Source organism: Staurois parvus, unplaced genomic scaffold (genome assembly GCF_062004578.1).
Source record: "Staurois parvus isolate SC_StPar_1 unplaced genomic scaffold, SC_StPar_1.0 ptg000231l, whole genome shotgun sequence".
Lineage (NCBI taxonomy): Eukaryota > Metazoa > Chordata > Amphibia > Anura > Ranidae > Staurois > Staurois parvus.
The window spans coordinates 998,427-1,014,063 of record NW_028318027.1 but is presented as its reverse complement, the minus strand read 5'-3'; the positions used below and the strand labels follow the sequence as shown (position 1 = coordinate 1,014,063).

General features: G+C 43.9%; 1 protein-coding gene across 1 annotated transcript; it reads left to right on the top strand.

Moving 5' to 3' along the window:
• Positions 1 to 8,695: 8,695 nt before the first annotated feature.
• Positions 8,696 to 15,290, top strand: LOC149460382 (olfactory receptor 6F1-like). The gene is made up of 2 exons (XM_089679748.1): positions 8,696 to 8,800; positions 14,340 to 15,290. The coding sequence occupies exons 1-2, from the start codon at positions 8,696 to 8,698 to the stop codon at positions 15,288 to 15,290; spliced, it is 1,056 nt and encodes a 351-aa protein (XP_089535874.1).
• The last annotated feature ends 347 nt before the right edge of the window (positions 15,291 to 15,637 follow it).

Sequence of the window (15,637 nt, the reverse complement as noted above, 5' to 3'; positions counted from 1 at the left end):
AATCTTCATATCTGCAGTGGATACCTACATATCCAGGGAGCACTACCAGGCACCTTAAAGGGGAATCCTATAGGACGAGGATCATCTGTAATTCTTTAAAAGGATCCTGTCTGATGACCTACTACCCTCTAGAGCAGCGGTTCTCAACCTGTGGGTCGCGACCCCTTTGGGGGTCGAATGACCCTTTCACAGGGGTCGCCTAAGACCATCGGAAAACACATATTTCCAATGGTCTTAGAAACCGAGACACCGTTCCTCTATCCGTCTTCAGGCGGGTCCGCCCACATGCAGATATGCCCACATACGAGTACCTGGTGTGATAACATCATCGCGCCAAACCCATCACATACACCCCGTACAAATACAGGTGTATGTGACAGGGTTGGCGCCATAATGTACTTATGTAGACCAGTCACAATTGTGTAAAGAGCAGCTACTGTGTAGAAAGCAGCTACTCTGTTAAAAGCAGCTACTGTGTTGAAAGCAGCAGTATTGGAGGTAAAATGACACTTCATGAATTATAATTACTGGGTAAATGTAAAATCATCAACTACTGAAAAAAAAAAAAAAGATAAATTTGTAACAATGAAAATACATCCTGCATATCAGATATTTACATTACGATTCATAATGGTAGCAAAATTACAGTTATGAAGTAGCAACGAAATCATTTTATGGTTGGGGGTCACCACAACATTAGGAACTGTATTAAAGGGTCGCGGCATTAGGAAGGTTGAGAACCACTGCTCTAGAGGGAAGACTTAATAAGTTCTTGACCACTCCCCATACTGATGACATCTGGAATAAATATATAAGGCGCATTTAACATGTGCGTCCAGTGAGTGCGCATTACTATCACCACTATTGCACCTATACCGGATCCAGAGTTACCAGAGCACTAGAGTCACCTTTATTTATCCTTTCCTATTTATTGGAAATATTTATATCATTATATTATCATATATTCATTTTATTGATCTCTCATTATTGTCTCATTATTGTCTCATTATTGTCACTTTTAGCGCTGCACCTTTCTATATGTTATTTTTGATTTTAGGTGATATTGGTTACCTGTTGTGTGCATAGCAGCTTTTATATATATTTAATTCCAATTGTAAGGCACTTGCATTCTTTGTTTATATAGAACTATACTAGTGCCTCCTTAGTATAGTGTTCCCAAAAACGCAGAGTTAGCTGGATCGGCACCATTCGCTGCCAGCACTAGCGTTTAGCCCCTCTGCTGTTCTTCACGGCAGATTTGTATCAATTGTGGGCCAAGGCAATTTATATGCACAACAATACATGGCCGCCCACCCAAATTCAGCTCTTGCCAGACAATTCACATGTAAACCTATCACGGTTTCTGAAAATAAAACTTTTTTGGGCCTGTAACAGAACCGGAACCCAGACCGCACTGAGTTTTTCCGTTATTCCACAGCTTCCCTGTCCGAACACCATCCACGGACCACACCCTTGAAATCCCTCAGGAAAAAGACAGCACCCAGCTCTTAAGACAGAAAGCCAACAACTTTTATTGTACACAAACAACATGTTTTATACAGAGGGCGGGGAAAGACAACCAGGGACAGGAAACACATCATCAGCCCACCCTATCAGTGGGAAGGGCTACAGTATAGGCAGGAAACACCTCATCACCTCTCCCCATCCAACCAAGACACAGAACAATGGGATGCAGCCATGTGGCAAAGGACATTGACCAACCCCCACACCAATACACAAACAGTACATCCCATAATAGTTGGCTGGACAGGAAGACACAGCACAATCGGGGGGAGCACATGGCAAACAGACAATGGACACACACTAACGCACAATACTGGGACATTCACACCCTGTACCCTTAAACAGGCACAGGGTGGATTAAACATAAGGATTTGGGGAGATGATACAGAGGTCCCCCCACCCCCAAAAGTCACTCCCTTCACAGGGCCAAACCCACAACATGGGCATTACAGAAAAGAATGAATTGTGGTCATATTGGTCCACAGACCCGATTCATAATATGTCTGGGTTCTCTGCTGCTACATATATGCCCAACATACTGTTACATTCCTGGACTTTGAGTGGTTATACCGGGATGATGCCTGCAGCTACAGGCATCATCCCGGTATCGTTTTTTCTTCAGCTGGTGGTTGGCTTTCATGTAAAAGCAATCCTAGAAGCTAATTAGCTGCTGGATAATTTTTACAAGCAGTGGGAAGGGACATCCCCCCCTTCCACAGTTTGCTTGGGCTCTCCCGTCCCACAGTGGAATTAAAGAATGCAGCTGGTAGTCCCACCAGCTGACCATAGAGCTGATCAGAGACCAGAATGGCTCCAATAATCTCTATGGTCTAAGAAACCAAAAGCTACGAGCATTTCATCATTTACTTTTCGCCGGATATTAACAGCACCATTTTTAAATTGCGAAAGCATCTGATCACACCGATCTTGGTGCGATCAGATGCTTTAAGGGCAGAGGAGAAATCTAGAGTCTAACAAATACCAGATTTCTCAGAAAAGAGTACCTGTCACTGCCTATTGCTATCACAGGGAATATTTACATACCATGTGATAACAATAAAAGTGATCAAAATAAAAAAAAAAATTAAAAATTAAAAAAAAAGGAAAGGGAGAGTGTAAAAAAAATAAAAAAATAAAAAAATTGGTCCAGTGTCAATATGTAAACAGAGAAGCATGTGAGGCATCCCCATGAACGTCAGATCGAGGGCTGTCATTCTAGCACTAGATCCCTTGTGTAAATATAAAGTGGTGACCTGTAAAGGCTTTTAAAATGTCCTCTTTTGATATTAAAAATTTACGTAGTTTGTCGCTGTTTAAATCATGTCATGTTTGGTATCTATTTATTTGGTGTAACATCATCTTTTATATGTTATCAAACAATTGGGCAATATATTGTGTTTTTGTGCATTAAGATTAAAAAAAGTGTATTTTTTCCAAAAAATTGGCGTTTGAAAAATTGCAGCACAAACACTGTGTGGCAAAAAAAATTGCAATACCCATCGCTGTATTCTCTAGGGCCATTTCTTTAAAAAAAATCTATAATGTTTGGGGGTTCATAGTAATTTTCTAGCAAACAAAATGTTTTTTATGTAAACAAAAAGTATCAGAAAAGGCTTGGTCTTCAAGTGGTTAGAAGAGTGGGTGATGTGTGGCAGAAGCTTCTAGTGTTGGCCCTAAAATTCCAGAACACCACCCCCACCCCCCAAATGACCACTTTTTGGAAAGTAGACACTCCAAGATATTTGTTAAGAGGCATGGTGAGTATTTTGCAAATCCCATTTGTTTTTAGAAAATTAATAAAGGAAACAAAGATTTATTTTTTCTTTTCTTTTTGTCTTTTTCAAACCCTGTAACAAAAATGATATCTGTAAAATACTCACCATGCCTCTTATCAAATTCCTTGGGGTGTCTACTTTCCAAAAATGGGTCATTTGGGGGGGGGGGGGGGTTGTACTATCCTGGCATTTTAGGGCCTCCAAAATTGTGATAGGTAGTGAGGAAGTGATATGAGGAGATAAACCCTTTTGAAAGCCTGAAAGTGGTCATTGGATTTTGGGGGTCTGTATGTGGCTAGGCTGCCAGAAAGTGTCTCACATGTGGCATCCCCATACTCTGGAGAAGTAGGAGAATGTGTTTTGGGGTGTTATTTTGCATATAGCCATTGTATACGTGAGCAATATATCATTTAAGTCACAACTTTGTGTAAAAGAAAAATTGTTATTTTTCACAAGTTTGTGGGAAAAAAATAAAATCTTCCATGGACTCAACGTTCCTCTCAGAAATTCCTTGGGTTTCTAAAAAGGGGTCATTTGGGAGATCTTTGTACTGCATATTAGCTCCTCAAGAAATGTGATGGGCAGTCAGAAAGTAAAAGCTGTGTAAATTCTAGTATATATAGCATAGTATGTCGACGCTATAACTTTCACAGAAACCAATTAATATACATGTATTGAAATTTTTCTGCTACAAAGACATGCAGCAATATACATTTTGGCCTAAATTTATGACTAACTTTGAGTTTATTGTATATTATTTGTAACCTGAAGTAGAAAAGGGTCTTTTTTTTCAGAATTATCTGTATTTTTTCGTTCATATCACAAAAAATAAAAAAACCAGTGGTGATCAATTACCACCAAAAGAAAGCTCTATTTGTTTGAAAAAAAAATACATCAATGTTGTTTGGGTACAGTGTTGCATAACCGCGCAATTACCAGTTTAAATAGCACAGTGCCGAATAGAAAAAATTGGCCTGGCCAGGAAGCGTGTAAATCTTCCAGAAGGCAAGTGGTTACTATGAGGACATTTACCTGTCTAAGGGGTTCAACAATGTCCTCACCTGAGTCGCCTTTGGGTACTGGCACAGGCATCTTCAGTAAGGCTATGCAGCCTTGCGGCTTCATAGCCAGGTGATAACTGCGCATGCTCGAAGCATGCTGCACTTTGTGAATGGGTGCAGTCTTCTGGGACCTGTGAAGTGTTAGGAGGGGGGCTGAACTTCTTGCTCAGATGACAATCTGACCCAGAAGTGAGAGTGGGTACCTGTCAAAACCAGATACCTGTTCCCCCTCAAAAAATGAAAAAATGTGGCAGAAGAGAGTGGAAGGAGGCAGACAAGCAGAACTTCCCCTTTTGGGTGAAGTTCTGATTTAAGTGGTTAAGGCAGGGCTTGAAATTTCCACTCGCCTGCTCGCCAATGGCAACTGGAAATAATGGTGGGGGCGAGTGTGTCCCCCAGGGCCGTCTTGTTGATCAAGCTCGGCGCTCAGGCCGGTACTGTCATTGGCACTGGGAGCCGTCAGACTGCTCAATAGCTGAGCACAGTGAAAGCAAAGGAAGGAGTGTGTGCTGTGCTCTCTGCCTCCCCCTAGAGTGCAGTACCCGGCTCTGTAAGTGAACAATGAAGCACTGCAACTTTTTATGAGGGGGGGGGTGTACGTGTACATTTGTGTGTGTTTGTGTGTGTCTGTGTATGCATGTACAATTGTACATGTGTCTGTGTGTATGTACATGTGTGTATCTCTACATGTGTCTACGTGTATGTACATGTGTGTGTACGTGTGTATGTACGTACATGTGTCTGTATTTCTGTTATGTACATGTATCTGTGTGTATGCGTGTCTGTACGTGCCTGTGTGTGTATACATGTGTCTGTATGTATGTGTGTGTGTGTGTGTGTGTGTGTACATGTGTCTCTGTGCATGTGTGTACATGTGTCTCTGTGCGTGTATGTGTGTGTATGTACATGTCTGTGTGTGTATACAGGTGTCTCTGTTTGTGTGTGTTTGTTGGTGGCGAGTAACTCTAAGGCCTGGCTAGTAGCTCAGGACTTGAAATTTTAAGTCCTGATTATGTATGTATATGTGATATGTATGTATGTATATGTATATAGGTGTGATGTTCAGTTTTCAATAAACTTTTGGCCACGTACAGTAGGGCACGCTTGTTTCTAGTAATGAAATTGAGCAATATCAGCCAAAACTCAAAAAAACCTATGGCATCCTCTACTCTAAATGAAAAAAATCCAATCGAAGACCTTTTAATCGCACTTTTACTGCACAAACACATTAATACGGGCTCATGCACATGAAAAAAAGCATTCCAATAGTGTCTGAACTGCATTATTCCCAAAGTACTTTGTACCTGTTATGTTTGGACGGAGGCTGCTGGCACAAAATTGATTTGTCATAACAGAAATAAAGAATTAAAATGTACATTTTTTTAAGATCATATCCCCCCCCCCCTTAATCATTTCTTCGCAAGGCTGAACAAAAAATCATAACAATCAATTTTTCATTGTAGTCTCGGCACGACAGACAAGTTACTATGAATTAGGGCTGCGGCTAAGGATTATCTTCATAATCGATTACTTGGCCAATTATTGTTTCAATTAATTTATTTGATAAAAATTTCAATAACAAGTTTGGTGTGTAATTTAGTTAATATGTAAAGTGTAAAAAAGACAACTTGTTTTTGAATATCCATATGTGGTGGTAAATGCAGTGTAAATAACCGGCTATATGGTTAGAGAAGAAAATATCGAATCCACCCAGAATATCACACAGAAGATATATATAGAATATTAGAGGCTGAATCAGGTACATATCAGAGATTAACATTTTTATTTAAAAAAATAAATAAATAAAAAAAGACCTAAAACACTGTTTTGCAGATTTTCAGACAGACTTGTAATATAATATTATGGATGACAGACTCCCTTTTCACAGACAGGAAGCTTGAAGTGGTTCTAAAGGCTCAAGGTTGAATGCATGAAGGAAAAAACCCTTCTCTGTGAAACAGCCCTCACCATCTCACCTGCACTCCCTCTGGATCCAGCGATGTGCACTGGGACTCCCTCTCCTCATTGGCTGAGACAAAAGCGGAAGCCATTAGCTCCCACTACTGTTAATCACAGCCAGTGAGTCAATGAGAAGAGAGAGGGGGCGGGGCCGAGCCGCAGTTTCGTGTGTGAATGGATAAAAGGAGCAGCGGGTGCCCCCATACCAAGCTGCTTGCTGTGGGGGCAACCAACAGGAGGGAGGGGCCAAACGAGCTGAAGGGGGACCTGAAAGAGGAGGACCTGAGCAGCTCTGTGCAAAACCACTACACACAGCAGGTAAGTATAGAAATGTTTGCTATTTATTTATTTTTTTTACATAAGCCTTTAAAATTACTTTGATACTCGCTCCCTGCGCCTGCTGTCACTTAAAGCCTGGTACTGATATCACAGGCTATTCCCTCTTCAGTCTATCATGAATGCTCTTGCCACACTCATCTCCCTTATTAACTGTACCATATCTGCCACCCCTCTCTGCCAATCCCTCCACTGGCCTCCACTCAGTGTCCTCCACCCCTCTCTGCCAATCCCTCCACTGGCCTCCACTCAGTGTCCTCCACCCCTCTCTGCCAATCCCTCCACTGGCCTCCACTCAGTGTCCTCCACCCCTCTCTGCCAATCCCTCCACTGGCCTCCACTCAGTGTCCTCCACCCCTCTCTGCCAATCCCTCCAGTGGCTTCCACTCAGTGTCCTCCATCCCTCTCTGCCAATCCCTCCACTGGCCTCCACTCAGTGTCCTCCATCCCTCTCTGCCACTCCCTCCACTGGCCTCCACTCAGTGTCCTCCATACCTCTCTGCCAATCCCTCCACTGGCTTCCACTCAGTGTCCTCCACCCTTCTCTGCCAATCCCTCCACTGGCCTCCACTCAGTGTCCTCCATCCCTCTCTGTCAATCTCTCCACTGACCTCCACTCAGTGTCCTCCACCCCTCTCTGCCAATCCTTCCACTGGCCTCCATTCAGTGTCCTCCACCCCTCTCTGCCAATCCCTCCACTGGCTTCCACTCAGTGTCCTCCACCCCTCTCTGCCAATCCTTCCACTGGCCTCCATTCAGTGTCCTCCACCCCTCTCTGCCAATCCCTCCACAGGCTTCCCATTGCCCAACGGATAAAATTCAAAACATTAACAATAACATATAAAGCCATTTATAACTCTGCCCCAAATTACATCACCAGTCTTGTCTCCAAATACCACCCAAACCACACTCTCCGGTCCTCACAAGACCTCCTGCTCTCTAGCTCCCCTGTCTCCTCCTCCCATGCTCATATACAGGACTTCTCCAGAGCTTCCCCCATTCTCTGGAACTCTCTACCCCGATTTATCAGACTATCGCCTACTCTGCTCACTTTTAGGCGATCTCTGAAAACCGATCTCTTCAGGGAAGCCTATCCTGCCCTCAGCTAATACTGGAATCTTCTACTCTTCCTACCAGTCCATCCCCCACAGTTACTACCTTTTGTACCACTAGCCCCTCCCTCCTAGATTGTAAGCTCCCAGAATCAGGCCCTCCTATTCCTCTTGTATTGAACTGTATTGTTGCTGTAATATCTCCCATTATGTTGTAAAGCGCTGAGCAAACTGTTGGCGTCATAAATCCTGTATAATAATAATACACACTATAGGTATTTTGCTATTCAACCCAGCGGGTTGATTGGCTGTGAGTGCTGACTGGTGTGTTCTGGAAGGGGGGAGGTCCCCCGGTCAGAACACAATAGCTCTGAACTGTATTGTTGCTGTATTGTCTCCCGTTATATTGTAAAGCGCTGAGAAAACTGTTGGCGCCATAAATCCTGTATAATAATAATAATCTCATCCCACAGCGTGATTACGGAAGAACATGCAGTTTCTCTGTGGATGCATTTTGGAAAAGGCGCATGCACCTTTTCCTTGCGTGAAACGCAGGCACAGCAGCCCAATCAAATAGATGGATTGCTATGCCCCCACAAACGCGAGCTGTACGGCTCACACTAGTGTGAACTGGCCCTAAATGTTAACTACATAGTTGAGAAGTGAGCATATCCTAATTTAGAAATGTTTAAGGTCCAACTCGATACTCCGAGATTTTCACTTAAAAAAAAAACTTCCCTTGCATTCTTTGATCCAACTGTGATGCAATGAAATACTTTGTCTGACACCATCATATAAAAAAAAAATAGTAAAATACTAATGATCTGCTTTGGGAAATCAATAATACCATTGGGATCATTAATAAAAATTGCTGATCAGAAATTATTAATCCTACCGGGATAATTCATAAATGTAGCTGATGAGAAACGTATAAAAGGTTCTGTAAGAGACCAGTGGATGCAATAGAAAGCAAAACCTCAGCCGGAGCATGGGCGTCCATGGAGGCATACAACACGCTCTTCACAATGAACATTCCACTCCAAATCTGTATGTTCCCAGGATGGATGGAGGGAGGAACGGTACAGAGAACATAGTAAGTAGAGAGGATCACATTGAGGGTGACAGATTTAACCTCCCTAGCGGTCTGATTATGTCCATATTTCTGTGCTCAAAGCGGTACATTTTTTTGCATGGAAATATGTATTTTTTTATTGTAGGCCTGTAATTTTTAGGAATAACTCACTGAAATCTGTCCGAACAAGAGTCTAGTAAACATTCCGGGGATGATAAAATTTGAAACACGAAATCATAAATTATAATTTAATAAATAATCATAAAAAATAATAATATAATAATATTAAATTTAATTCAATAATAATAATAATACATTTAATTCAATAATATAATCAAACCAAAAACACTGAAATGTGAAATAGAGCGCCAAGTTCGCACATCGCTGAGCTCAGTCGCAGAATCGTTTTCAGTGTCTGATGAGGAATTTCCCCCACCAATCATTATCACTCAATTCTGCAAGTGGTTCTGATTTACTATCGCTGTTCTCTAGCCGGTCTAAAACCGCTTTTGGCCTAAAGGGACGCTTTTTGGACGCCATGGACGTTTCTCAGTTTCCAGGCAGAAAGAACAGTAACAATGCAGGCAGGGCACCGGACAAAGCACTCGGGACACAATGTATGTGAAATGGTTTGATACAGGAATGTTATACTATGTGATTTTAGTGATTTTAGTGAATGTCACTTTTTGTCATTTTCAAATTTCCCGCCAGTTCCGTCCCCCGTACGTCCCGACGTCGCAGGGAACAGAACCCGGAAGACAGATGCCGGCATCGGCCGGAGGACATTGCCGGGGACACTGCAGGAGGGGCATCGCGGGAGCGCAGGACAAGGTAAGTGATCGAGGGATCCCGGAGCAGCGCCGCATGGTAAGCCCGAGTGTAGCTCGGGGGGATACTGTGCTAATGGCAGGAAGAGATTAATGCGAGGGGCGGTCAAAGGGTTACCTGTGTGCTGGGAGTGTTTTACTAGGAGGCAGGGGGTGTGTGCTTCACTGTAAGCACACTGATCGGGATGGCTGTATTGTGCACAGCCATCCTGAGCAGTGTGCTCGAGCCAACAGGGAGGAAGATTGTTTGTCCTGTCTTAGATGCTCAGTAATCACTGAGCGCCGGGACCTGGTGATTGACATCCGCAGCCGCAAATGGCAGCACGTGTAGGGCCCCCCTACCCGGAAATCAGTGGTGTATTTAGGTTTTGTGCTGCCCTAGGCAACACAAAAATTGGCTCCCCTCCCCCCACGGGGAGACTCTGACACTGACCAACACCCCCCCACCCAAGAGAGTCTTCAACTACCACCTCACCCCATACACTGGCAACCCTACCCCTGAGAGAGAGAAGACACTCATCTTCACAGCTCTGGACATCCCCAGGAACAAGAGTCAGGCTCTGCATACACCTTTTAGCAGCCCGCAGCCTCCTTCAGATCCCACCTGGTCCACATGCTGTGTGTGTCCCTTTTTCCATCCCTTCTTTCTGGGGGGTGTGGTGCTGCCCCCCTGAAAAATGCCGCCCTAGGCAAATGCCTTGTTTGCCTTGTGGGAAATACGCCCCTGCCTGAAATGCAGAATGACATATATATACGTGATCCTGCGCACAGGTGCCGCACTGTAGCAGTATATCTGCTATAGGGTGGTCCTAAAGCAGTTAACATAACAGGCATGTTTTTATTATTGATTCATGTCAACTTCATCACATACAGTATACAGTGAAGCTTCTCTCTGGGAAGAAACAATTGACACAATTTATTTGTTAGGTAAATAATGTGACATGGACTCATCTTCAGGACTTCTGTAATCACCGGTAAATGCAAGGGGACCCAAACACTCATTTTTACAATAAAGAGTGACGTGGTGGGACATGAATATTTATTTATCCGAAAGATTGTATTTTAAATTGGTGGGAATTATAAATGGGAATGTGTACCTGAGAGATTATGATGTCATATGATGGAATGGATAAATGGGAATATAACAAGATATGTTGATGAGGGAGGGATAGAGGATGGATCAGGTGACTGCTGAAATTGGAGAGGAGGGAGATAAGGGCAAGAAATTTGACCATGCTGACCAGGGGCGGACTGACAACTCATGGGGCCCCCGGGCAATAGGGGATCATGGGGCCACTGTGTCCTTGCCCAAACTCAAAAAAGCCTATGAAAAAGGTACCAGGGGCATCTCATGGGGCCCCCTGCTGACCCCGGGCCCTCGGGCAGTGCCCGAGTTTCCAAATGGTCAGTCCGCCCCTGATGCTGACTATTCCCAGGCTGCTGTTCAGCCTTTCTAACTAACAATTTGCAACTAGCTCCCCCTGGATATCTAGAGGGGTACTGCACATTTGTCAGGCCACTCATGGATTGAAGTTTGTCCAATTGAGTAGGATCAGTTTAATTCTGATAAGGAGCAGAGAAATGGTCTATGGTATGGCGGGGTGATGAGTCACATAGGTGAGACTGGCCATAAAAATTATTTAGTGGTTTCAGTCCATAATTTTTTCTATCTACCTGAATTATGATAGTGACCAGGGGCAGACTGACAACTCATGGGGCCCCCGGGCAATAGGGGATCATGGGGCCCCTGTATCCTTGCCCAAACTCAAAAAAGCCTATGAAAAAGGTACCAGGGGCATCTCATGGGGCCCCCTGCTGACCCCGGGCCCTCGGGCAGTGCCAGAGTTTCCAAATGGTCAGTCCGCCCCTGATGCTGACTATTCCCAGGCTGCTGTTCAGCCTTTCTAACTAACAATTTGCAACTAGCTCCCCCTGGATATCTAGAGGGGTACTGCACATTTGTCAGGCCACTCATGGATTGAAGTTTGTCCAATTGAGTAGGATCAGTTTAATTCTGATAAGGAGTAGAGAAATGGTCTATGGTATGGCGGGGTGATGAGTCACATAGGTGAGACTGGCCATAAAAATTATTTAGTGGTTTCAGTCCATAATTTTTTCTATCTACCTGAATTATGATAGTGACCAGGGGCAGACTGACAACTCATGGGGCCCCCGGGCAATAGGGGATCATGGGGCCCCTGTATCCTTGCCCAAACTCAAAAAAGCCTATGAAAAAGGTACCAGGGGCATCTCATGGGGCCCCCTACTGACCCCGGGCCCTCGGGCAGTGCCCGAGTTTCCAAATGGTCAGTCCGCCCCTGATGCTGAATATTCCCAGGCTGCTGTTCAGCCTTTCTAACTAACAATTTGCAACTAGCTCCCCCTGGATATCTAGAGGGGTACTGCACATTTGTCAGGCCACTCATGGATTGAAGTTTGTCCAATTGAGTAGGATCAGTTTAATTCTGAAAAGGAGCAGAGAAATGGTCTATGGTATGGCGGGGTGATGAGTCACATAGGTGAGACTGGCCATAAAAATTATTTAGTGGTTTCAGTCCATAATTTTTTCTATCTACCTGAATTATGATAGTGACCAGGGGCAGACTGACAACTCATGGGGCCCCCGGGCAATAGGGGATCATGGGGCCCCTGTATCCTTGCCCAAACTCAAAAAAGCCTATGAAAAAGGTACCAGGGGCATCTCATGGGGCCCCCTGCTGACCCCGGGCCCTCGGGCAGTGCCCGAGTTTCCAAATGGTCAGTCTGCCCCTGGGCCCCTGTGTCCTTGCCCAAACTCAAAAAAGTCTATGAAAAAGGTACCAGGGGCATCTCATGGGGCCCCTTACTGACCCCGGGTCCTCAGGCAGTGCCCGAGTTTCCAAATGGTCAGTCCACCCCTGGGTAGGTCTTAGCCTCCTCATGTCAGAGCCTCCAGCACAGAGATCAGTGAGCAGCACAGTAGTTACATCACATACCAGGAAGTGTGGTGTTCTATTTCCGGAGATATATTTATATAGTACCTCTTATATATAATTAACATTTTGAAATGTTCCCTACAGCATAGCATATTTTCTTTTTTTTAAGTTCACTTAGGTTTAAGTTTAAGTTCACTTAAACCAACTTTAGCTTGGGCACCACCCCAGGCCAGACCTCCTCCCCGCTTTGGGATTCCACCTCCTACATTAATTTTTAAAAACTTCAAGGTGAGCGTTAGACATTACTCAACCTGAAAGAGGATTGTGCTGGACCTGTGCCGCTACAAGGTCATCTAGGGCCCTGGACAAAGATGTCAAATGGTGCACCCCCCCTCCACAAATGCATAAGCATTTTGTGTCAACAAAAATCCACCCCCCCAAAAAAAATATATATATATATATTTATTTATTTGTTTTTAGCACTATCTTGTGTGCCTACCTTCTAAGCATAAATTCATTTTGCAAGCCAAAATTCTCATCAAACAAAAATTCCTCCTCTTCCAGTACAATATTCTCTCCCTCCAAAACCCTTCAAATTTCCCTTCTGAGCGTAAATCCCCTCCCCCCCTCTAAGTTGCTCTGCACAAATCCTCCAAAATCCCCCTCTTCCAGCAAAGATCCCTCCAAATCCCCCAATCCCAGCACAAATCCTCCCAAATCCCCCTCACCTAACACAAACCCATTACCCTTCAAATTCCCCTCTGCTTATCAATCCTCTACCCCCCCTTCCAAATTCCCCTCACTCAGCACACACACTCCCTTCTAGCACAAATCCTCCTTCCCCAAGTTCCCCCTCCTAGAACAATCTCTATAATCACCTCCAGCACAAATTCTCCCTTCCTCAAATTTTGCCTCCTAAAACAAATTTTACACCACTAACGCAGCCCCAAATTCCTCCTTCCAGCATAAATACTCTCTCCCTCAATCCCCCCTCCTTTCACAAATCCCCTCCCAACCCCCATACTAGCACTAATGTTCTTCTCCTCTCCTCTTCTAACTCAAATACTCTCATGCCGAGCACAACTGTTTGTTACTCTGCCCCCCTCCCCCCATTATGTCTCCAGTGCAATGCTTGCCCTTTTCAAACACACAGACATCATATTCAGTGCTGTGAGGCATCCTTCTTCCCAGGCTTCTCCTCATCTTGACATGTCAGAGTTGAGAAGAAGCCTAAGGGAAACTGACTTAATAGTTTTGACTGGCAGATAGCAGGGACAGATGTCAGCTGCTGCAGGTCTATAGGATTGCAGTGTTGAGGCCCCGCACTAGAGATACCACTGGATGTCAAATTGTCATTGTGCAGTGTTTTTTACCCCCCCCCAACCCATCCACATCCTTTGCTGGGAGGAGATGGGGGCAAGCAAACAAACACCACATAGTGGCAATCCAGCAATCCCAATCCAGGAGCAGTGATAAGAGGAATAGATAGAGGGGAAAGAGGATAATCCACAGGTCCTACCAGAACTCTCCTCCTCCAGATCTGGCTTGTCTCCTCCAGAGCTAAGCTGATGAGAGTAGTGAAGCTGCTGTCACTATTATTGTCCGCTTGTAGGTAGGAACTCTCCACCTCACATGAAACCATGGCACCCAGGGCAGCTATCCCTCCTGACAACATCTTGTCCTGGCTGTTGCTGGATGGTGGGGTGGAGGTTCTCTGGAGAACAGTGTTGGGAAAAGGGCAAGATCTGTGGTTTTTTATTTTACTACCAGCTGAGCAACTCATGTTTTCATGACATATTTGTGTCAATTTTTCCACAGGTGACACATCAAAGGAATCGCACAATTATTGTGGAAGTTCTGATTGTTGGGTTTGAAGGCCTCAGTGACTATAAAATTCCACTCTTCCTGCTCATATTGATAATGTATATCGTTACCTGCATTGAGAACCTCCTAATCATCTCTCTGGTATGGAAAAGTCCTCGTCTCCATTCCCCCATGTACTTCCTGATCAGCAATTTTCTTTTTTGTGAATTTGTCAGCACCACAAATATGTCTCCATCAATCCTGTACAACATCCTATCGGGAAGAGGGGTCATCTCCTACATTGGCTGCCTCATCCAGATAAACGTAGTGCTTGTTATGTTGGTCATTGAAACTTTCCTTCTCACTTTGATGTCCTATGACAGATGTTTGGCGATTTGTAAGCCTCTGAGATATTCCGCTCTCATGCATAATAGACTGTGCTTGTATTTATTCATTGTGTTTGGGATAACTTCAGTTTTAGTTGTGGCAATATTATTTTACTACTTACTGAATCTAGAATATTGTGGTCCGTTTAGTATTAAATCTTTCTTTTGTGAATACACAACATTCACCACTGCCTGTGTGACATCGGACACGGGGCCAATTGAACTAGTTGGCGCAGTGATCAGTGATCTGCTTAATGTACCTTTTGTGTTTATTGTACTGTCCTACATACTTATTATAATCACCATCCTCAGGATAAAGTCATCATCCGGGAGACGGAAAGCCTTCTCCACCTGCAGCTCCCATCTCCTGGTGGTTAGTATTTATTTCGGCATACCATTTGTTCAATATCTGCTGCCAATGAGTTTCAGCATCTACAATGGGACTTCTTTCATATACTATTTGGTGCTTCCACTGATAAACCCCATCATTTACACCTTACGGAACCAAGAAATTCATAAAGCTTTGCAGAAAACAAAAACTGAAATGAAAATATTCTGTATTTCCAAAATACATTCCTAATAAACAATCATTACATGAACCTTGGTAAAGGGAAACCGCAATGGTTTGGGGCCAAATTTGTCTGAAATGTTTTTTAAGTGTCTGAAATTATGTTTTATATCTTTTTTTATTTGAATAAAATCTGTTTTACAAATCAAGCTTTCATTTTAGGCATCTATGACAAATGCTTAAAGCGCATCTCTACCCAAAACGAGAAGTTCCACTTTAAGGCCTCGTCCCCCACTCCCATTAATGATTGACACCTTTGGGAAGCAGTTACCCAATTTTGACAGATGCCCACTTCCGCTGCAATCACCTTGGCGATCAAAAGCAGAAGTTTTGCCCCCCCCCCCTTCTGGGACACGTGA